Raw genomic sequence first — 24,650 nt, forward strand, 5'->3', positions numbered from 1 at the left:
CGCAAAGAGGCACAAAAAGACCAAAGAGACGCACAAAAAGACCACACAAAGAGGCACAAAAAGACCACACAAAGAGGCACAAAAAGACCACAAAAAGAAGCACAAAATGACCGCAAAGACGCACAAAAAGAACACAGAGGCTAAAAACAACACAAAGAAGTACAAACTGACCACAAAGAGGCACAAAAAGAACACAGAGGGACAAAATGACCAAAAAATGGCACAAAAAGACCGCAAAGAGGCACAAAAAGACCACAAAAAGAGGCACAAAAAGACCACAAAAAGAGGCACAAAAAGACCGCAAAGAGGCACAAAAAGAGCACAGAGGCTAAAAAACAACACAAAGAAGTACAAAATGACCGCAAAGAGGCACAAAAAGACCACAAAAAGACCACAAAAAGAGGCACAAACAGACCACAAAAAGAGGCACAAAAAGACCACAAAAAGAGGCACAAAAAGAGCACAGAGGCTAAAAAACAACACAAAGAAGTACAAACTGACCACAAAGAGGCACAAAAAGAACACAGAGGGACAAAATGACCAAAAAATGGCACAAAATGAGCACAAAGAGGCACAAAAAGACCGCAAAGAGGCTAAAAAAACAAACACAAAGATGCTCAAAAAGAACATATAGAGGCACAAAAAGACCACAAAGAGGCACAAAAAGAACACAGAGACACAAAAAGAAGAAAAAGTGACACAAAAGTACCACAAAGAGACAACAAAACAACCACAAAGGTGCATGAAATGACCACAAAGAGGCACAAAACAATGACGAATAGACAAAATGATCACAAAGAGACACAACCAAACACAGGAACATCAAACAACCACAAAGAGACATGGAATGACCACAAAGAGGCACAAAAAGACCACAAAGAGACCCAAAAGGATGACAAAGAGACAAAACAACCACAAAGGTGCATGAAATGACCACAAAGAGACACAAAAAGACCACAAAGAGACCCAAAAGGATGACAAAGAGACAAAACAACCACAAAGGTGCATGAAATGACCACAAAGAGACACACAATGACCACAAAGAGACACGAAACAATGACAAATAGACAAAATGATCACAAAGAGACACAAACCAAACATAAGGACACCAAACAACCACAAAGAGACACAAAACAGCCATGAAGAGGTACACATTAACAAAAAAATAATCTGAAATGAGAAATATACTTTAAATATCCTTAAAACATTCCTCAAATGTTCGATGAAAACACTTTTTTTAACACATTTTTGAAACTTGTGGGTGACGTTTGTGGGCCAGAACAGTTAGCTAAAGATGCTAAAAAGCTCCACTTTTTAGTATCTGAATGATGAATGATGCTCATGTAATTTTGGAATTACAGTGGAATATTTGGTGAATTTTAAGTTTAGTTTTTATTTCTTTAAATCAGTCATCTTCAGCCCAGGATGGAGGGATGGTGCCCCTCAAACATAGCGATGGAGGGATTGGTTTTGGTGGAAAAGTGAATACGGTCATTAAAATGGATAGTTTACAGCAAAATCCAAACAAATACGGCCGCTTTACGCCTCGTTTTCATGTTAACATACGAATCTAGCAGAACTCCATTCATTCCTGTGGAAGTCTGTGTGATCTGTGGAATTTATCTCTTTGAAAATGTGAACTTTTGTGTTCCAGAGACACGCTGTGCTTCAGGAAGTTGGAAAAAAGAGCGAGGAACAGGATGTTCAGTTACAGTCTGATTATATAAAAGCAATTAGAAGAGGAAACTAGTCCGTCTTGTTGAACACATGCTGGTCATGGCCCATTAACCGAACACTTCAGCAGACTGGATCCTCATGTGGATGAATTACATCCTCACTCGTTAATCCTGGTGTAGTATCGGTTCTGGCTTTAAAGCTCCATAAAACTTCCCTACAGAAACTGATCAGTTTCATCCGTTGATCCAAACGTTCCTGAAAACTGGCTGCTCAGGTTGTAGTTTCTGGTAATGAGGAGCAGAAATATCAGATTTAAAACCAGCGTCTACATCCAGAGTCAGAAAAACCCTAAATGGACCCGAAACAAGGTTCTGGAGGCTTTCTGCTGATGAGGTTTCAAATCTATCATGTTTAGAAATCAGGCACAAGAAGAAGTCCTTCTTTCTAGTCTCAGACGTCCACAGACTGCCAGACTGGAGGTTAATGGTTGATCAGATTCTAGTTCCAGACGGAGCAGAGGATCACATGGGGAAACGGATGGAAACCAAATGGAGACTCTGGTGTAACAACTGTCTCTAATGCTGATAATACTTTAATTTCTCTTTGGATGATCACATCCACTCTGATTTTAAACTTGTAAATATTAATCATGTTTGATGTAATCAGACCTGATGAGTCTGAAACCAGTTCTGCAGGTTTCAAACCAGGCGTGAACTAACCGTGACGTCACCCGTTGGTTTCAACGCCGAGAAAATGAAGCCCGGATTTTGCTACTTCCTGGTCGTCATTTTGGATTTTTTGGAGCCAGTGACGTAAAAAGCGTCATCAAACAGGCTGGACCGGAGAGCAACTAGGGGCAGGATTGGCTGAGGACTCTCTTATCCCGCCCACATTTTACCGCAGAGGCTTCTGTTGCTGTCTATCAAGTATAGCCACGCCCCCTGGCTCTTTAACGATTTATTTAAAATTCAGTATTGATTTATTTTAAGATCGGCCACCTGATCTCTCATTCTGACCATGAAAACTAACGGGAAAAAAATCCTGAGCTGTAGAACATCAGTCTATCACATTTTATTTTTTCCAAAAATGAATTGGGGTCTATGGAGAAAAAGCTTTTTGGAGCCAACCCTAGTGGACGGCGTGATATTTCAAGTTTTTGACACTTCTGGGTTGGCTTCATTTTTGGAGCCAGATGCTACGTCCATCTTTATATACAGTCTGTGTTTCAAACTGGATCTATAAAGTCCTGAAATGACAAATAATCTGCACCAATGTCCATTCAGACTTTCTCTGTTAGCTGGGTTGTAGTTTGAGAACCACGACTAAAAAAAAATCAATTGTTATCCTTATATTTGAGAGTGAAAACTGCAAAAAAAAAAATGGCTGTGCAGGACTTCATTTGTAAAGTTTGTGTAGATATAGTGGACTTTTTTCCGCAAAAGTGACGTTTTTGGCTTCATGTGCGAGATGAGCAAAAAACATCCAACATTTAACAAGAGATGTGATTCTAACCTGTAAATATCAAACATGTTTGATGTAATCAGGCTGTAAACTCAGAATCTGCACCAACATTGGTTCAGTTTCATGGAAAATGACTTTCTCTGCCAGCTGGGTTGTTTTTTGAGAAGCACAAAGTAATTTGCTGAGGTTGTATTTGAGAGTAAAAACAGCAAATGCATGACATGCAAGACTTTTTTTTAAAAAGTTGGGATAGATACAATGGACTTTTTTTTGCAGAAAAACTACATTTTTGCTTGTTTTCTTAATGTGCAAGAAGAGCAAAAATGTGCAGCATTTAACTGGAGATGTGATTTTAACTTGTAAATTTCAAACAGTTTGATGAAATCAGGCCTGGATGAGTCTGAAACTGGTTTAGCAGGTTTCAAACTGGATCTAAAACTACAAATAATCTGATTCAGGCCAGTGGAAAAAAGGCCTGATGTTGGATTACCACTCTGCTGTCTGGGTTATAGTTTGAGAACCACGGGGACTCAAAAAAACAATTTTGTTATTTATGCAACTCATTTATTTTTTTATTTTTGAGTCATTCTGGACAGCTTTCAAATCACATTGAACCAGTTTTTAGTCATTTGGGACCTTTTTCTTGGATAAATTTGAAGTAATTTGGACAACTTCACAATAATTTTTCTCTATCTTTTTGACATTTTTAAGTCATTTAGGACATATTTCAAGTTATTTTTCACATTTTAAAAGAATTTTTCACAGTTTCTAGTTCTTTTGGACCATTTTAAGCCGTTTTGGACTTTGTTTGGGTCATTTTTGACAAGTTCCAAATCACATAGACATGTTTTCCACATGTTTCTGGTTGTTTTTTGACAGTTTTAAGTCCTTTGTAACATTTATTTAGTCACTTTGAAAAAGCTTCAAATCAATTTTAACAAATTTTGAGTTGTTTAGGACATTTTAGGAGTCATTTTGAGCAGTTTTAAGTCATTTAAGACATGTTTCTGTTTACTTTTGAACAATTTTGAGTCATTTTGGACAGGCTTTTATTTGACTGAAACTGTGTCTTAAACTATTAAAAAGGAAGAAAAATTAAAAACATAAAGCAAATATGCATCTACATTTTGATTCAAACGTCTCTAACTTCATCATATTTCTTCATATTTCATGAGTTCTGCCCCGTATTAATGATTTTTTTGCACTAAAATGAAAAATTGTGCATACTTCCTTCATGTATAACCTATAATATGCGTGGAATTGTGTTTCTTTTGTCGTTTCTTTTGCATTTCGTCATGTTTTCTGATGGTTTTAGAGGCTGCAGGATGTATTTTCTAACATCATGAGACTAAAACCTGCTGCCTCGTGGAAAACTCCTGGTGCAGATGCATTAAAATCAGAAAAAACAAAGCGTGGCGTTAAATTAAAGCAGGAAGCAGTTCAGGGAGGCTGTTTATTGTCCCGTCAGGATTCATTAGAGGCTGTGTGAAGTCAGCACCGAGTCCACTGGAACCCGGTCCTGTCTCTGAGTCAGCAGAAACCGGAGCCGGGTGACACCGCTAATGAACCCAAGTGTTGTTCTTCAATTTAGGCGAGCAGCGGGCCGAGGAACTCCTCTCTGGTTACACCTTCCCGTCCTCCTGCTTATCTGAGGCTCTCTGCTTTCCTGCTGCATCACGCCTCCACTCCTCGCTCTCTGAAGTCTCATTGTCTGCCCAGAAGAAGGTATGGAAGGTAGCACCTGATGTCATCCACACTGATCAGCTCCTTCCATTTCCTGCCTGTCCATCAGTCTGTCAGCGTCTGTGATGCTGCAGTGGGCTGCCGGACCAGGAGAGGGCATCGCTACTGTAGGAGAAAACACCCACAAGAGGCCAGAAGGCAAGAAATATGAAGAAATACGAAGAAATAAGAGCAAGTCCAAGCCAAAATATAGATATTAGAGATGCTGGAGATGATAAACGATGCATGTCTGCTTTGGATTTTTAGATTTTCTTCATTCTTTTATCCTTTAAGATGCAATTTTAGCCAAATCCTGTCCAAGACGACTCAGAATTGTTCCAAAATAATTGAAGAATGTCATAAATTACTTAGAAATGGTCAGAAGTTTGTCAAAAATGTTGTCCGGATGATTCAAAATTTGTCCAAATTGACTTGAAATTTCCCCAAAGTGACTCACAAAATGTCCCAAATGACTAAAAACTGGTCTAATGTGATTTTAAAATGGTAGTAAATGACTCAAAAAATGTCCAAAATAAACTGAAACATGTCCTAGATTAGCTAAAACTGGTTGAAATGACTCAAAAAATGTCCCAAATGACTAAAAACTGGTCTAATGTGATTTTAAAACTGTCCTAAATGACTCAAAATGTCCAAAATGACTCAAAAAATGTCCAAAATAAACTGAAACATGTCCTAGATTAGCTAAGACTGGTCGAAATGACTCATAAAATGTCCCATACCACTCCAAATTTGTCAAAATTGACTCAAAACTTTTCCAAAATGACTAAATAAATGTTACAAATGACATCAAATTGTAAAAAAACAAACAAACAAAAAAACAACCTGGACATGTCAAAAACTGATATAATTTGAAATTTGGACAAACTTTGAGTGGAGTTGTTTATTGCTCTTACCTTTGATGCTGCTTTAGTTTTATTATTAGCATTATTTTTTATTTTTGATGGTGATATTTTTGATTACTACACTGTAAAATTTTAAAAAATTGAATTTAATAAGTAAAGATTTTACTGCAACTATGCCAGAAGAAATTTTAAAACCAGTGGAATGTGCAAACATAAAATAACTTTTAAAATGGTAAAATTAAATTAAAATTACAGCAAATATCTGTAATCATGTTTCAGTGGATTTAAATACATATTAATATTTACTCTATTTCTCTGCTTTTACCAGTTATTAGCTGTAGTTCACCAAAAGGGAGAAAATCTCTAAAATATAATTATAAATAAATAGAAAATTAAAAAAATCTAGTCTTTATTTATTTATTTGAAACAATTGTAAATATTTTTAAAATTGCTTTTTTTGCTTATTTATTTTTTAAGAAATAAATAAAAATAAACAAATTTGTAATTTTACTGTTAAATGTCGTAAAATACTGATATTCTGTACAAAAATATATAAAATAGCATTTATACAAATGGTTTACCATTTTGCCAGTTTCTGAGATGCTTATTGTTTTAAAATGTTTTGTTGATTTAAATACAGTCAAATAGTTACATTTTACAGTCAGACACTGTGCTGTTTGTAAAACTACAGATTTAGGATTAGCTTTGACCTGTTTTTTTTTTTTTGCAGTTAATTTGTCAATTAACACTTTATTCCATAATTTTTTACTAGATGTTATCTGTGATTTAACAAAACAGGAGAAACTGTAAAATAGCAGTTCAAAATACTTAACATTTATTGGTCCTAGATATATACAAATATTTTTCTCTTTTCTAAAAAAAATGGCAAATATTTAAAAAATAACATTTTTGCTGATTTCAGTTCAAGAAATTTGTATAATTCAATGGAGAAATGTTGTAAATAATTATTTTGTGCAAAAATACAGATTTTCGATCTTTATTCAGTGATTTTAACCCTCCTGTTGTCTTCATTCACGGCAAAAAAAAAAAAAATATTCCCATGTCTGAAAAAAATCCATAAATTTTGCACAAAAATTCACTAAATTTATAAAAAAAATTACAAAATCTTAAAGAAGAAAATTCCAACAACTCCCTAAAAGTTTTCCTTATTTTTTTTAAAAAAATCCTAAATTTGGCAAGAAATAAAAAATAAAAATAAATTTTAAAAATGTAAATGTTTCCAAAAAATGTATAATCTTCCAAAAAAATCCTCAAAATATCTACAGTGACTCCATATACAAAATTAAAAGTTCTTATATTTTCTTAAACATCATTCAGAAAAAAAATCAACCAGAATCCAGCGAAATTTAGATTTTTTTAAGCATTTCTTTTTGTGCACTAAGAAAATGCTTCCCAACCATGTAGAAAATGTAGAAGTTTTCACTGTGAAAATATATTTTCCACCTTTTCAAACTTGAAAACGAGTCTGTTTGACCTGCAGGAGGACACGAGGGTGAATTTTATCTGTGATTTAACTAAACAGGGGCTCTGTTTTTTACAGTGTATTCAGGTGAGTGAAGCTGATTTTTTTTTTCTCCATCTCTGGTTTTCTCACAGTTAACCAAAGTTCAACGGAAGAGGCTGAGTTTTTTTTTTTTTATTGTATTTGTGCTTTTTAACATCATTTTATTGATGAACTTCCCTCCAGAGTCTCTGCTGGTCTGAACCCATCCGGACTCTCTGCTCGGGTCCAGCTCTGTCCGTCCAGGTGCTCCGGAGCTTCTTCACACACAAAATCCTTTCTGAGACCAACAGGAAGTCACGACGCGCAGACTCCGTCTCTCGCTGCGTGCGTGCCGGCGCGCAGCGAGACGCGGTGAGCAACTCCTGACTGGCAGCGCTGCGGCGGCGGATCACACGCGGAGACGCGGCTACGTGTCCGGACACACACGCGCCTTTTTCCGACTTTGGCGAGTTTCCTCCTTTCATGGAGATCGGAAACTGTTCGCCCTGGTACGAGCAGCTGGAGCTGGACGTTGGAAGGTGTGGCGCTCTGAGCACAGACATTTTATTTAATGTGGTCACCAACCGCAAGCAAAACCGGAAAATTACGCATCTGAAGGCAGATTTGTGCCTAAAGTCACCTCCAAATGGCAAAATCAGACGTTGGTGACTGTAAGAGCAGCAGAAGAACCCTATCCCTGCATGTTTCTGGAGAGGTTTTCCAGTTTGTGCCTGACATGATTAAAACCTGCAATCACAGGTTTTTTTTTTGTTTGTTTTTTTTTTTGGATTCGTGGTGATTTAACATTTATGAAATTACACATCCGTGCGCAAAATTCCTCTCCAAGTGGCCAGATCAGATGTTGCTGTGACTGTAAGAGCAGCATCTTTTTTTGGAGAGATTTCCCAACCAATCTGAGCCTGACATGATTAAAATCTGGTTACATTTTTGGATTTGGTGATTTTTTTTCCCACGAATTTATAAAATTACGCATCAAAAAGCAGATTTGTGCGTAAATTCCGCTCCAAGTGGCCAAATCAGGTTTCTGTGACTGTAAGAGCAAAAGAAGAACCCTAAACCTGCATCTTTTTGGAAGGTTTTCCAACCAATCTGTGCTTGACATGAATGAAACATGCAATCACTGGTTAATTTTTTTTGGGATGTCGGGATGATTTTCTTTATGCATTTACGAAATTACGCGTAAAATTCCTCTCCGAATGTCCAAATCAGATGTTGCTGACTGTAGCAGAAGAAGAATCCTAATCCTGCATCTTTTGGGGAAGGGTTTCAAACCACTCTGTGCTTGACATGATTAAAAACCTGCAATCACTGGTTACATTTTTGGATTTCAGGGTGGTTTTATTTTACGCATGTATGAAATTACGCATTTGTGCATAAATTGCTTTCCAAATGGCCAAATCAGATGTTGCTGTGACTGTAAGAGCAGAAAAATCTTAACCCTGCATCTTTCTGAGACGTTTTCCAACCATTCTGTGCCTCACATGATTAAAACCTGCAATTTTTGGCTGCATTTTTGGATTTCAGGGGGATTTTTAAAATAGAATTTACGAGTTTTCGAACAAAATATGAACAGAGCTGCGTTTTTAACAGCTTGCCGTCTCTGCTGCTGCTGATGTGGTCACGAGTCTAATAGGTGAAACCGTCGACAGCAACTCCAGAGGCGCGCAGTGCCTAGTGTCAGCCCATAGAGGACACACCTACCCCGCTAATCATCCACGTCTCCGGAGCGCAGCCACAGTTACGGAGAGACCGACAGAGGAGGAGGACGCGTTCTGACAGAGAGCTGACCTGCTTTAGTGCGCAGCGAAACAGGAGTAAAGAGGGAAAAAGAAGCAGCAGAAAGAAAGAAGAGAAACCGACAGCGCGGACAAAGTTTTGCGCCGCGATTCTCTTTCCTTCCAGAGCGTCACCGCGGCTCGAGTGTCACGTCGAGGAGCCTCTCAGATGGACAGACTCTTGGAGAGCTCCGCGGGCATGGGATTATTTTGTAATGTGGATTTGTATCCCCTTGCAGGAGAATCGAGGTCCGCTGCGGAACGATGTGAGAGCGTCTGGGATTCTCGTGTTTCTGGATATCTTGAAGATTATTGGCAACAGTTGAGAGAAATCCAAGTTTGCGGATTTTACGCTGCAGCCTTCCTTCCTCTCGGGACCAGCATGGATTTGCCTTTACGACCTCCGGCCCCTAATTCTGAGCAGTTGTAGCCACTTGTGCTGTTTTTATTTTTCTTTCTTTTCGTGTGTTTTTTTTGTTTTGTTTTTGTTTTTTCTTGTGAAACTTCATGTTTGAGAGCAAACGGCCACATTTGGCCTCCAGTCTTCTGAAGCGTTCGGATTGGATTTCCAACACCATGAACTTTATTGACAGTTTGACACTATTATTTTTGACGCTGTCAGCTGTCAAGGTGAGTGAGCTGGAGTTGTTGTTTTTTAACAGAGTAATATCAGCCGACCTCTGTGCTTGTGTTGCTCATTAATGTGTAGCTTGTCCTTGTCTGCGCTCTGAGAGGTCACCGCTCGTCTTTAGCCGGACTCCGGTGTTTGGGGAGCTTTAAACGGCCATTACGCAGAGCTGGCACCGACCTAACCGAACCCCGCTGCCTTTATCCGCCCTGAAAGTGTTAATATTTTTAAAATAATGTGCTAATGTTTGCCCCTGGCTGATCGGGCCCTGCTCTAAAAAGCACCTTGGAGATATTATTACGCTTTAAAGGCGCAGTTCTGAATTAGGACATGTGAGCAGGTTTCCTCAGCCGGCACCGACCCTCCTGCTCCTTCTCCTCCTTCTGGATTCAGGACTTTCTCCAGCAGATTAATCTACCTTTAGCTGGGGGTTTTAACGGCCACACTGTAAATCGTTTTTCTCTATAATCATTAATCAAGCGCTGCGAGCAAAGGTGAAAAAAGGAAAAGGCCAGGAGGAGGCTGCGTGTTTCCCTGCGACATGATTGGACCGGTTTGTTTCCAGACACTTTCCAGCATCTTAAAAAAAAGAAAAGAAAGGCCAGCTCCTCCGCTGAGTGTTTATTTGAGGCACCGGTTGGTCTGAAAGCCGCTCCGCTGCGAACACCGGCATTAAGGCCGCATTATCCGGGCTGAAGGAGGGCTGAAGGAGGGCTGCGGGGTCCCTCAGCCCACAAGGTCGGACCCTCTCACGCCACCGCCGAGTAGGAGGAGCCAAGTTTTTTTTCCCTTTTCCTTCCTCCTTCCACTTTTCATTAAGAAATCTTCCTCACTGGGCGCATGCACCGGCAGAGTCATGCAATATTGGCGACATATTGCGCGCTCACATGTGGAAACGAAGCGGGGAGGAGGAGGAGGAGGAGGTGGTGGAAAGTTGCCAAAAAAATCCCTTTTGTGGCCCGACTGGTGCGGTGACAGCCAGCAGCCCCCCGGGAGGAATTCTTCCCGGTTTTAATGGTTATTAATCCGAGCTACATGAAAAGCTTTTCTGCAAATTAGAAAGTTTGCGCAGCGGACATGCGAACATTTGGCCTCCGCGCTGCGCCAAGACACCACCCCCAGATAAGATAGCGGTTCCCATGTTCTGGCAGCGGGGCAGCAGAAATGTCAAAACGCAAATATATCTTTTTGCACAACTCCGTGGATAAGTAAAGGCCGCGGGCTGGAGGGAGGGAGGGGGTTTAATTTCTCACTTCTTGCACAATCTGCCGCCGCTAACTCGGACTCTGTGCTGTCTGTCTTTGTGTTCCAGAGCGCCCACATACCCAAGGAGACGGAGAGAGGTCCACATGACGGTAGGTGTCCCGCAGGGCACCGTGGGAATCCAGTCCTCCGGGCTCCCTGCCTGGCCCGCAGCCAAACGGCTCCTTCAGCGCCACTTTAGCGGGGAATTAGCGCCTCCTAGCGGCCGCGTCCCTGCGTCCATCCCCAGCAGCATTCCTCATGATTTGAGGTTAAGCTGCTGGAAGTGTTGTGGAGGCAGAGCAGACTCTTTATAGAAAGGAATGTCACCCTCTTCTTGGCCCACAAACTGCGTTTTTGCACAATCGCAGCGTTGCCAAATCTAATTTGGACAATCAGGAGCTGAGTGTTTGGTTTGGCCTCCCGAGGAGCCGGGCCGCTCTGGGCTCAGCTCTGGTCCCGGTCCGGCTCCCAGCGAAGTCCTGGAGGTGTCTGGGCTCACAGGTTTCTCAACATCAGAACTCCAGCAGAGACAGACAGACAGACAGATGGGGGCGAGTAGAGGGAAGGTGAAGCAGCAGATTACAGGCAGCAAAGTTCAGAAGGAGCTGGAGTTTTATGCAATTATTACTTTTATGGAGCCAAAAGTCCATGCAAAAGGAAAAATATTAAATAAAAGTACAAAAACTGGCTTTAGAGGCAGAAAAAAGTAAAAAACAAAACAAAACTTTGAGTTGTCACAAAATTTTTATTTTTTATTTAGTGAAAGTTCATGCTTTTTTTTTTTTTACAATGCATGAAAAATATTAAAAGTACTAAAATTGGCTCCAGAGGCAAATGAGTGAAGGTAAAGCAGCAGATGACTGGCGACAAAGTTCAAAATAAACTGGAGTTTTCTGCAATTTTTACTGTTTAGGGAGCAAAGAGTTCATGCAAAAGGAAAAATCTAAAAATTACGAAAATTGGCTTTGTAGGCAGAAATAAATTGAATTTTTACACAATTTTTACTTTTTATTTAGCAAACGTTCATGCATTTTTCTAAAATATGTGGAAAATATCCATAAAATCACAAAAACTGGCTCTGGGGCTGCTCAAGATCAACAAAGATCCGTAGTTTTTACACAATTGAACATTTCTATTTAGCAAGAAGTTCATGTATTTTTAAAAATGTATGAAAAATATCAAGAAAATGATCAAAAATAGGTCGCACAAAAGAAATAATCTGTAGTTTTACCCAATTTCTACTTTTTCTGCAGCAAAAAGTTCATGCAAAAGGAAAAATATCAATAAAATTTTTAAAAACTCTGTGAGTGGTGAAGCAGCAGATTACAGGCTTCACAAAGCAAGAAAAACCTGTATTTTTACACAATTTTTATTTTTTATTCTGCAAAAATGCATGAAAAAATATCAATAAAATTGCTATAAGGAGGCCCGCAAAACAAAACAAATGTAGTTTTAGACAATCTCTACTTTTAATGCACCAAGAAGTTCAGGAACAATGAAAAATATCAATAAAACTACAAAAAAGTCTTTGAAATTGTATTTCTAATGCAGAATAAACCCAAAAAATACATGTTAAATGTCAATAAAAATACAAAAAATTGACTTTGGAGGTGCACAGAGCAACAGAAGACTCTAGTTTTACACAATTTTTCATTTTTACTTCATGCATCTGCATTTTCAGTTCATACAAAAGGAAAAAATATCAATAAATTTACAAAAAAAATCGGCGTTTGAAGCGAGTGAGTGAAGGTGCAACAACAGATTACAGGCTGCACAAAGCAAAAAAAGGTAATTTTACACAATTTTTACATTTTATTCTGCAAAAAGTTCATCCATTTAAAAAAATACATGAAAAATAACAATACAATTAAAAACGGAGTCCAGACCAGCTAAATAATATGTAGTTTTACACAACTTTTACATTTTATTCTGCAAAAAACTTCATGCATTTTTAAAATTTTTGCAAATTATCAATAAAGTTACGAGAAGCGGCTTTGGAGGCGACTGAGTGAAGGTGAAACAGCAGATTACAGGCTTCACAACGCAGCAAAAATCTGTATTTTTACAACATTTCTACTTTTTATTCTGCAAAAAGTTCATTAATTTTTTTTAAAATACGTGAAAAATGTCAGTAAACCTCTAAAACTGGCTTGGAGAGGGTGATTCTCTGCCGTTCTACAGCAGCATTTGGTGCCACAGTTGCAGAAATATTCCTGATTCTGTTCATTTTTTGCAGCGTAGATCCATAAAGTGGAGCCTTAGAAATGGTTTGTTCATTACTGAGTGTAGAAGTAGGTCAGCGTGTGTTTTGCATGTATAAATCAGAATAAAGAGGTTTCCTGCAGGTGTTAACCACAGCTGTTTCCTGCAGTGATCCCTCTGATGGAGGTCTACAACAAGAGCTTGTGTCAGCCCCGGGAGCTGCTGGTGGAGATCCTGCAGGAGTATCCGGAGGAGGTGGAGCACATCTTCATCCCGTCCTGCGTGGTTTTAACGCGCTGCGCCGGCTGCTGCAACGACGAGATGCTGCAGTGTATGCCCACGTCCAGCTACAACGTCACCATGGAGGTTAGAACACACCTTTATCTCTGCCCAAACTTCTCCTGAATCCTCCAAAAACCTGCAGCTGAAACCCTCTGATGGAACCAAGGAGCTGCTGAGCTTTGACCTTTGGGCAGAAAAGAACCAAACTGCTGCTTTCACAAGAAGAAAGCCTCATTTTAAATCAGTCTGAGGGCTTCACTGACAGCCAGCAAAATGCTAACGATGCTAATTTGAGCAAATATTTCCATTAAGGAGGTAAAATCTTAATAACATTCTGCATTTCTGGAGCGGTTTTCAAAATTTAAGCTGCAAAAAGCAAACATTTGGGTGGATAAACACCAAAAAACGTTAAAAAGTACAAGGAAGAAGGTAGAACAAAAGCTCTAGAAGAAAGTTCAGATAATGTGGAATATTATTATTATTATTATTATTAGACTCTTTATATCAGTCTGAGGGCTTCACTGACAGCCAGCAAAATGCTAAAAAATCATCTTTGCAGCTGATTCTAGCAAATATTTCCAACAATCTTGATATTATTCTTTATTTATGGAGCATTCTTTTAAATTTAAGCTACAAAGTGCTGCAAAAGGCAACAAAATAAAACAATAAAGTCATGAAAACCATTAGATTTCTGTGGATAAACAACAAAATAACGTTTGAAAACGTTATTAAAATCAATAGAAATCAGTTTAGAATTATTAGTTTTACGCCGTATTTCGACATTTTTTACACAAAGCTGTGTAATCTCTCAAAAAGAATAGTTAAAATAGCATCTATGGGGTTAATTCAAGCAAATATTTCCATTAAACAGCACAAATGTTGATAATTTATGGTGCAGTTTTCAAGATTTAAGCTACAAAAGGCAACAAAATATCCAGAGAAGTCAAAGATCATCAGGTTTTAGCACATTTTGGGGAATAAAAGCAACAAAAAGGACTATTTTCATGATCAAGTAAAGTAGCTCTGCAAGAAGAAAAATCTCTAAATTCATCTTCAATGTGGATCTTTTCTTTAGTCTAGTTCCTCTTTTATGACAGTAAACTGAAGATCTTTGGATAAAACAAGACGTGCGTTGACATTTTCTAACAATTTGTTAACCAAACAGCTACATTTTAACCATTAATTAATCAGTTTGAATCATTTTTTTTAAGAAACAGCCTAAATTCTGCAGTTTCAGCTTCTTACATGTGAATATTTTCTGATTTAGTTCGTCCTGTGTGACAGTAAACTGAAGATTTTGGATATTTAAGGAAACTTTGCTCCACATTTTTAAAATTTTCTGACATTTTAAAGAGCAAACAGCATTAATGCAGAACTAGAACAAAACATCTGGAAACATCTGTGTTTTTATTCTTTTCTGACATTTTCTCGTTTTCTTCTGTTCTTCTTTTGCAGATTAAAAGAATAAAACCCCAGAGGCAGCAGAATGACATTTTCATGAGTTTTACAGAACACAGCGCATGTGAGTGTAGGTAAGAAACCCTGAACACAGCCGACATGTGAGCTCCACAAACAAACCACCGACACATTCTGCTGATTCTGTCGCTCCCATTCGGATCTTATCTCCCTTCGATCCCGAGCAGGTCTAAACAAATCTCTGCAGACGTCCTCCGTGTTGCAGATTTAACCTCAAAGATCAGATTTTTCCGCTTGAAGGTGGTTTTAGTGCAGCCTGAACCTTTGAGGTTGTAACAAACGAGGCCCCATTAGCCCTCCGAACCCGAGGCATGAATTTATTTTTAAAAATCGCCAAATTAAAAGCGTCTGTTGCAGCCAGAAACTGGAAAAACAGGAAAATTCCGCGGATTTTCAGCTTTCCGACAGTCCTTGAACTAATCACTGGAGATGTGTGGGTCCATCAGGAAAATTAACCAAACCTAACATTGTAATAAATTCCCTTTATTCAACATTCAAAACATTAAAAAAAAAACAATTATGCCAAAAAACAGACATTTAATCTAATCAGATTCTATAAAAAACACAAAACTCTGTGTTTTTCTGTGCAAAGAAAAAGCTGTTAGTGACCCAGCTGTGATTAACGGCCGGGTAACAAAAATTCTGAGAGTCTCCAGGTTGAACTGCAGGCAGTGTTTTCACAATAAATGCAGCAGCATGGCTCAGAAACAGTGAACAGAGGAGCTCCATTCAGCATGGAGAAACAGCTTTGTACTGATGATGAGCAGAGCAGAGAGGAAACATGGAGATAGAAAAGTATCTGTAGCATGAGGAGACAAAACGACAACAAAGAGACACAAAATGGTACAAATTAGATACAAAATAACAAAAGCAAGACACAAAAATGACAACAAAAGAGACAGAAAGCGACATAAAGGAGACACATTACAAGTAGAAGCTGTAAACATGGAAATAGTTAAATATCTACAGTATGTGGTGACAAATGACAACAAAGAGACGCAAAACTGTAAAAGTTAGACACAAAATGACAAAAAGCAACAAAACATAAGGCACCAAACATGGAAATAGTTAAATATCTGTAGTATGTGGAGACAAAATGACCACAAAGAGACACAAACCGACAGAAACAAGACACAAAAAGGCAAAAAGGAACAAAAACAAGGCACAAAGTGACAAGTGAAGCACGAAAAGTTGTTGTTTTTCCCAAAAAAACATGAAAATAGTAGTTCAATATCTGTAGTATGTGGAGACAAAAACACCACAAAGACACAAAACGACAAAAATGAGACTTAAAATGGACAAAAAGCAGCAAAAACACTGCACAACATGACATAAACGAGACACAAAACACTAAAAACAACACAGAAAGCAACAAAACAAGACAAAAAGTGACCAAACCAACACTGACTTTGTAGAGACTGTAAATAGTTCAATATCTGTAGTATGTGGAGACAAAACGACCACAAAGAGACACAAAATGAGACCCAAAATAAGGCACAAATGGACAGAAAGCAACAAAAACAAGACAAAATGACATAAACAGGACACGTTAGGAGTTGTAGTGGCTGTAAGCATGGAAGTAGTTAAACTGTTCGTGTTGTTCTGTTTCCAAAGAGCTGCAGGACTTTAGATTGCAGAGAAAAAAAATGAAGCAACAGTGAAGAAAAATGAGCAAAATCTGCTGTTCAGAGTTCAGAGGGTTAAAGTTCGTCATTTTCTGCTCTCCCAGGAACAGTCTGTCCATAAAGAGTGTAAAATCCTTCTTAAATTCCGACCACGTTTCTCTTCAGACCGTCCTGAAGCTGCTCTTGGTTTTCACATGTTGTCGACTAAACGTGGCTCAGATTAGCAGCTCGTTCCGCTCTTTTCTGTCCGGATCCGTCATCGCTAAGCTAATCATTAACAGACACTGGAACTCGTGTCGAAATCTGAGGATGCGGCATGAATTATCACACCGTGACACCGAGGTGATCCTCCTCCTCCCACGCTTCGGGAAAAACCAGAGTGAAAACAAACAGTGTAGAGGAAACCGCTGGCTGGAGGCCGAGCTACCACGCTCACGGTCACTTTATAGGGTTATCAGAGCTACTTGTTCCACATTTTTAACCTTTTCTGCAGCTCTGACTCAATAATTCACCATAAACTATAAGAGTTTTAAAGTTTAAACACTGTAATCAATCTGTTTAAGGTCAAATAAATGGTAAAAAGGCGTTAAAATCACTGTTAAATCAATAAATCTCATGTTTATGCTATTTTTAGCTTTAGCTTGTAGCTCTAATGCAGCTCCAGCAGCATAAACTGACTATTAACAGTAAAATCTGCTGTATGAATGCATTTAAGAGTAATATTAGTCCACTTTGCATACAAATTTGCTGTTGCGCAATGCCTTTCATGTGGTTTTCTGCTCCCTTTTTGCTACACTAGCATCACGAAATCCAGTTAGCTGCAGGAAAAAACAGCAAAGCACCAACTTCAGTGCTAAAAATTGCAAGTTTACCTTTAATATTTAAGGTTTAAAAGGCAGATGTGCTTGGAGTTCTTTGGTGAATTCGACTTTTTATCCACCGAAACGTCTCCTAAGGGGCACCATCACTACATCCTGGGCTCAACGTCGTCTCAGATTGCTGCGATTCAGAGTTTTTTTGTATTTTCTTGTATTGGGGTGATAATGAGGTGCAGTCAGACCATTCTACAGACGTGTAAATGGATTTAACTACAAAAAAGGAATGTTTTCGTGAAAATTCTGAGAAAAATACCACATGTTTTAGTGCAGAAGTCCCATTCTGTTGGTAAAACTTCACTTTTACTTTATCAAAGTGCAGTTTTTACGTTGAGACGCTGCTTTTGTTACCTGAAAAGTTCATATTCAGGTTTTTTTTAGTTGCGTCAGTGGGTTCTATGGCAGCTTTTTATGAATGAAAAGGATCTGCCAACTTCAAATAAGGAATTCTCGAGAAGTTTTGAGTCATTTCTGACAAAATTCGAGCCTTTTTTTTGTCACTTTGAATGAGGTTTTGTCAGAGGTGGAGAGTGTAGCTTAGTTAGCTTGACCTATAAAAGCTCAGTTGCCACATTCAACGGTCAATATTTAGTTATTTCATTCCATGTTTCCTTCAGTGAGTTTTACATGGCTGCTTTTTGTGCGTGCAAACTTTAATTCAACACGTTTTGAGTCATTTAGGACAACTTTATGGATCATCTTGGATGGATTTCCATTCTTTTTGGGACAATTTTTGACATTTTAAGCAGCTTGAGGTTGTAATTTTTGTTCATTTTACTCTGTTTGGTGCATTTTTGTTGTCATTTTCTCCAAGCTTTTGTCATAAGAGGCTTCTTTCCTTTGGTATGATCTGTAGCTGTGCTTTTATTCATGTAAATGCTCTGCAGACTTTCATTTTAGTCATCCTGAACACGTTTCAGGTCATTTTGGACAACTTTTCTGTCATTTTATGCAATTCTTGGAAACCTTTGGGGCGATTTTTCAGTCATTTTATGCAACTTTTAGTGTCAGTTTGGACATATTTGTAGCCACTTTGAGAATCTTGTTGTGGTTTTGGACAATTTCCATAATTTTGGGTATTTTTCACCATTTTTGACAAGCTTCTTTGCTTTGCTGTGTTATGTAGCTGCGTTATTGTGCAAGTTAACGTCTGCAAACCTGAATTTCACTATTCTTGAACAAGTTTCAAGTGTTTTTGGACATTTTTTTGCATAATTTTGGATTCATTTTGAGTCTTTTGGCCATTTTTTGGTTATATTTGACAATTCTTTGGTCATTTTCAACAAATTTGGACTAATTTCAAGCATTTTTTTTAGTCATTTTGGACAATATTTAGTCCTATTGGACAGTTTTGCCGTTTTGGAGCAGCTTCTTTGCTTTTGTGTGTTTTATTGCTGCTTTTTTTGTTCTGGTTAAAAGTCTGCAGCTTTAATTTCAGAAGACCTCAACAAGCCTCAAGTTTTGGGTCATTCTGACCTTTAGTGAATTATTAAGCTGCTTTTTTTGTTTTTCAAACTTTAATTTCAGTAATCCTGAGCAAGTTTGAGTCATTTTTGACAGTTTTTCCTTATTTTGGATATTTGTTGGGTCATTTTGGACATTTTTTTTGTAATTTCGGGTATTTTTGGCTTTTTTGGATGAGCTTCTTTCCTTTTGTGTTTTATGTAGCTGCTTTTTTGTGAAGGTTCAAGGTCTGCAAACTTGAATTTCACTAATACTGAACAAGTCTGAAGTCATTCTGGACCATTTTTGGGTCTTTTTGGATTTTTTTTGTAATTTTTCTCCATGTTTTGTCATTTTGTACACGCTTCTTCACTTTGTGTGTCACATAGCTGCTTTTCTGTGCAGGTTAAAGGTCTGTTCAGTTTAATTTTAGTAAGCCTCAACAGGTTTCAAGTCATTTTGTGCAACATTTTGGGTTATTTTGGACAAATCTGGACTAATTTTAACCATTTTTGATCATTTTTGACAAGTCTTTATCTCAGTGGAGAGCAGAAAATTGGCTAAAAAGCAATGATTAAGCTGTAAACGTCCAGAATGTGGGTTCTTTGAAGAATCGGGATCTTCCTTTGCGCTGATCTCGGTGTCCTTTGTGCCCACAGTGACTCTCAGCCTTCAGATATTGAACCTACAGCAGATAAATGTCCTCACACACGTCCCTCCAGGCTTCATCCGGCCCACCAGTGCAGAGCTGTTGCGTTATTTTGTCTGTCAAACAGAAAGCTGGCAGCGATTCCACGACCTTCTGGAGGGAAACGCTGTTTCCTAACACTTCTGGCTGCAGGCTGCCAGCCGTTTTATTGCTCCATACGCTGTTATCACACTGACGAGAAGTGAAACAAACCTGACGGCTTTCTATTGTGTTTGTGTGTCCGTCAGCGAAGGACACACCCCTCTGTGTGTGTGTGTGTGTGTGATATTTCCCAACAGCTCTGTTTCATTGACTAATCCAGGCATTTGAAAGTGAAAGAAGCCAGTTTTTTTGTGCGTTTCTGGTAAAGGGCAATGATGTGATGCGAGCCTCACCAGCAGCTCGATGTGCGTCTGTTTACCTGGAAAAACAACTAATGCCTCTGTTGTTCTGCTTTCAGGTTAAAGAAAGAAGTGAAAGAACAGAAAGAAAAGTGAGTACAGCGTCTTTCTGCATGGACACTGGGGGGGAACAATGAGGACCTGAGATTTGATCTTTTTCCTGTTTTTCTTTGCAAACAAACCCTGAGTGGTCTGCAGCTCTGAGGCTTTCTGACAGTCCACCACAGGAGCTTTCTGTTCTTAACCCTCTGAACCCCAAACTGCAGATTCTGGCTGTAGTTTTGCACCATTTTTACTCAGTTTTCACTGCAGCCTAAAGACCTGCAGCGCTATGGAAACAGAAGAAAGTTAAATTTATTTAGTTTACAAAAATAAAAACACCTGGAATCAACTTTTAGAACATTTTTCCAAGTTTCAACAAGTGTTAACAGAATTTTTTCTAACAGAACTTCAACTATTTACGTTTTTATTTGTCTCCGGCTTGTTTTAGATCCACTCCGTGTAAACACAGCCTGCAGTTCAGCCGAAAACTTCCTGAATTATTGTCTCGTGACTGTTAGTCGTAGCTGAATTGATCTTAAACTCTCAGTTTTGCAAAAGAGTGCAGAATTTTTTTGTTTTTTACATAATCTGGTTATTGCAAATGGTTTATTTTTAGCATTTTTTAACGTGAGACATGCAGATGAAAGTGTTTTTTTTTTTAATGACATCATGATTTTGAGCTTCAGTTTCATTCATTTTTCCGATGGAACCGGAGATGACAAATATTTACTTAAAAAACCAACCAGAAGGTGAAAACCTGCAGGTTTTTTCTATTTTTTGCAGTTTTCGGTTTGATAAATGGTGTAATTTTGACAATTTTCCTTAAACTAACTGCGAACTGTTCATTTTTTGCAATTGTTTTTAAATGAGGTGTGGAATAAAGTAATTTTTTACATGAAATATCACGATTTTGATCTTAAATTTGATTAATTTTCCAGATGAAACCCGACATGATAAATTTTAATTAAAGGATCAACAAGAAGTTGAAAACCTGTAGATTTTTTTCTATTTTTATACTTTTTAGTTTTGATAAACGGTGTAATTTTGCTGATTTTTAAAAAAAAAAAAAAAAGCAATGACACGCCTTTTCCAGCCCGAATGCTTGTTTTTGGGGTTCAGAGGGTTAATTGGGATGCCCTTTATTTCCACTTTAGCTCTTCTTTTCGCACACACTCTCTAAAAAAACACTCCTGAGTGGTAATATTCCTGTAAAAGCGCAGTGGACGAGCTACATGAGATCATCTTGTGCTGCTCTGAGGTGATAAACGGGAGGATTAAGGTGAATGAGTGACAGTTGATGAGGTCGTTGCCCTCCTTTACTGTTTACGTCCATTTAACTCCCGTTTCTGACGTCCCGTTTACGGCTTCTCCTCCTCATTACAAACCCTTTAATCCTGCTTTTCCCTGTTAATATTTCTCGAGGCGTTTCTCGGCTGTATGTGGGTTTTATGCCGGCTCATCCGTCGTATAGATAAGCCGCTCTCTGACCTCGTCTTTAACGGCGTCGCTGCTCTCCGGGCCGACGGCTTCAGACTCAGAAAAAGTTGTGAAACTGTCGGTTCAAAGAGGAAGTTTTTACTTTAACGACACGTAGGGTTCATCCTGATTTGACATCGGGCTTCCACACGTCGGCCGCTTCGGATACGAAATGTCAAAACATCCTTTTAGCGGTTCGTCCGAAAACTACAAACTCTGGACTGGAGTTCTGTTTTTTTTGCTCCAACCTTCCCTCCACAATGAAAAGCAACAACTCCACCTTTTCATCATCGGCTTGAATATTTACAGAGCTAACAACATTCTCAATGTCATGCTAGCATGCTAACACGCTAAACTACAACGGTGGAAGAAGAACTCAGATCTCTAAAATAAATGAAGCGCACAGTCCAGAAATACAAGTAAAACCACGCATTCAATTGTTTCATTTAGTAATATGTTTAAAATCCCCAAAATAAAAGTACTCATTCTGCAGAATTTTGTATTTTAGATCAGTAAATGTTTGTATTAAACCGCTGAACACCAGAACTGGTTTGAAAAGCTTCATGTTTAGTTCTGAAAAGTGCCAAAATTACACCATTTATCAGCCAGAAATGGTAAAAAATAAAATAAAATAAAATCACTGGATTTTCAGCTTTCCGACAGTCCTTGAACTACTCATCTGCAGTTTTTGGTTCCCTCAGACCAAATCTAAGCCTAGAATTATCATATTTAATCAGAATTACTTGTCCTCTGCTTGTCTCATTTGAATGATCCTCAAAAATAAACAGTTTGCTTCAACCAAATTCTGTAAAAAAATAAAAATTCTTCACTCCTCTGTGCAGCCGTGAAGCTATCAGTGACGTGACGCTGAAAACATGTTTGTACTGAAGATGAGCAGAGTAGAGGAAACATGGAGGTAGAAAAACATCTACAGCAAGAGGAGACAGCATTTATTGATACTTTTAGGGTTAGATTATGTTTTTATTTTTACTTTGATGAAACAAATTATACATTTTTAATGGTTTCTGTCATTCTGAGGTTTTTTGTGTCAGTTTTGTGTCATTTCTGCATATTTTGGTGCTATTTCTGTCTCTTTGTATCATTTTCTCTCTTTTTCATATCGTCCTGTTTCATTCTCTCTTTTCATGTCGTCTTGTTTCATTCTATCTCTTCTTCATGTCGTCTTGTTTCATTCTCTCTTCTTCATGTCGTCCTGTTTCATTCTATCTCTTCTTCATGTCGTCTTGTTTCATTCTATCTCTTCTTCATGTCGTCCTGTTTCATTCTCTCTTCTTCATGTCGTCCTGTTTCATTCTATCTCTTCTTCATGTCGTCCTGTTTCATTCTATCTCTTCTTCATGTCGTCTTGTTTCATTCTCTCTTCTTCATGTCGTCCTGTTTCATTCTATCTCTTCTTCATGTCGTCCTGTTTCATTCTCTCTTCTTCATGTCGTCCTGTTTCATTCTCTCTCTTTTCATGTCGTCCTGTTTCATTCTATCTCTTCTTCATGTCGTCCTGTTTCATTCTATCTCTTCTTCATGTCGTCGTGTTTCATTCTATCTCTTCTTCATGTCGTCCTGTTTCATTCTCTCTTCTTCATGTCGTCCTGTTTCATTCTCTCTCTTTTTCATGTCGTCCTGTTTCATTCTATCTCTTCTTCATGTCGTCTTGTTTCATTCTATCTCGTCTTCATGTCGTTCTGTTTCATTCTATCTCGTCTTCATGTCGTTCTGTTTCATTCTATCTCTTCTTCATGTCGTTTTGTTTCATTCTATCTCTTCTTCATGTCGTTCTGTTTCATTCTCTCTTCTTCATGTCGTCCTGTTTCATTCTCTCTTCTTCATGTCGTTCTGTTTCATTCTATCTCTTCTTCATGTCGTCTTGTTTCATTCTCTCTTCTTCATGTCATCCTGTTTCATTCTATCTCTTCTTCATGTCGTTCAGTTTCATTCTATCTCTTCTTCATGTCGTCCTGTTTCATTCTATCTCTTCTTCATGTCGTTCTGTTTCATTCTCTCTTCTTCATGTCGTCCTGTTTCATTCTCTCTCTTCTTCATGTCGTCCTGTTTCATTCTCCTTCATGTCGTCCTGTTTCATTCTATCTCTTCTTCATGTCGTCTTGTTTCATTCTATCTCGTCTTCATGTCGTTCTGTTTCATTCTATCTCGTCTTCATGTCGTTCTGTTTCATTCTATCTCTTCTTCATGTCGTTTTGTTTCATTCTATCTCTTCTTCATGTCGTTCTGTTTCATTCTCTCTTCTTCATGTCGTCCTGTTTCATTCTCTCTTCTTCATGTCGTTCTGTTTCATTCTATCTCTTCTTCATGTCGTCTTGTTTCATTCTCTCTTCTTCATGTCATCCTGTTTCATTCTATCTCTTCTTCATGTCGTTCAGTTTCATTCTATCTCTTCTTCATGTCGTCCTGTTTCATTCTATCTCTTCTTCATGTCGTTCTGTTTCATTCTCTCTTCTTCATGTCGTCCTGTTCATTCTCTCTCTTCTTCATGTCGTCCTGTTTCATTCTCCTTCATGTCGTCCTGTTTCATTCTATCTCTTCTTCATGTCGTCCTGTTTCATTCTCTCTTCTTCATGTCGTCCTGTTTCATTCTCTCTCTTTTTCATGTCGTCTTGTTTCATTCTATCTCTTCTTCATGTCGTCCTGTTTCATTCTCTCTTCTTCATGTCGTCTTGTTTCATTCTCTCTTCTTCATGTCGTCCTGTTTCATTCGTATCTCTTCTTTCATGTCGTCCTGTTTCATTCTCTCTTCTCTCTTTTCATGTCGTCCTGTTTCATTCTCTCTTCTTCATGTCGTCTTGTTTCATTTCTCTCTTCTTCATGTCGTCCTATTTCATTCTATCTCTTCTTCATGTCGTCCTGTTTCATTCTCTCTCTCTCATGTCGTCCTGTTTCATTCTTCTCTCTTCTTCATGTTGTCCTGTTTCATTCTCTCTCTTCATGTCGTCGTGTTTTCATTCTATCTCTTCTTCATGTCGTTTCTGTTTCATTCTATCTCTTCTTCATGTCGTCCTGTTTTCATTCTCTCTCTTTTTCATGTCGTCCTGTTTCATTCTCTCTTTCTTCATGTCGTCTTGTTCATTCTCTCTTCTTCATGTCGTCCTGTTCATTCTATCTCTTCTTTATGTCGTTTTGTTTCATTCTATCTCTTCTTTCATGTCGTCCTGTTCATTCTCTCTCTTTTTCATGTCGTCCTGTTTCATTCTCTCTTCTTCATGTCGTCTTG

The 24,650-nt window shown here is 38.3% G+C and overlaps 1 protein-coding gene and 1 long non-coding RNA gene across 5 annotated transcripts in view; one reads left to right on the forward strand and one right to left on the reverse strand.

Moving 5' to 3' along the window:
* The window catches only part of LOC127530285 (uncharacterized), a 239,525-nt gene that overhangs the window by 170,526 nt on the left and 44,349 nt on the right, over positions 1-24,650 (reverse strand). The window lies entirely within an intron of this gene.
* Positions 1-24,650, forward strand: part of vegfab (vascular endothelial growth factor Ab) — a 61,060-nt gene that overhangs the window by 19,245 nt on the left and 17,165 nt on the right. Inside the window, exons 1-5 of one of the 4 annotated variants that reach the window (XM_051936661.1) lie at positions 8,065-9,653; positions 10,964-11,006; positions 13,268-13,464; positions 14,836-14,912; positions 19,948-19,980. In XM_051936661.1, the coding sequence (XP_051792621.1) occupies positions 9,531-9,653; positions 10,964-11,006; positions 13,268-13,464; positions 14,836-14,912; positions 19,948-19,980 (473 nt within the window). In that variant the 5' untranslated portion in view covers positions 8,065-9,530. Of the gene's footprint in view, positions 1-8,064; positions 9,654-10,963; positions 11,007-13,267; positions 13,465-14,835; positions 14,913-19,947; positions 19,981-24,650 lie in introns of those variants that run through there. The other 3 variants (XM_051936660.1, XM_051936662.1, XM_051936663.1) reach the window with 3 other exon arrangements.

The sequence above is a fragment of the Acanthochromis polyacanthus genome, chromosome 16, assembly GCF_021347895.1.
Source record: "Acanthochromis polyacanthus isolate Apoly-LR-REF ecotype Palm Island chromosome 16, KAUST_Apoly_ChrSc, whole genome shotgun sequence".
Classification (NCBI taxonomy): domain Eukaryota; kingdom Metazoa; phylum Chordata; class Actinopteri; family Pomacentridae; genus Acanthochromis; species Acanthochromis polyacanthus.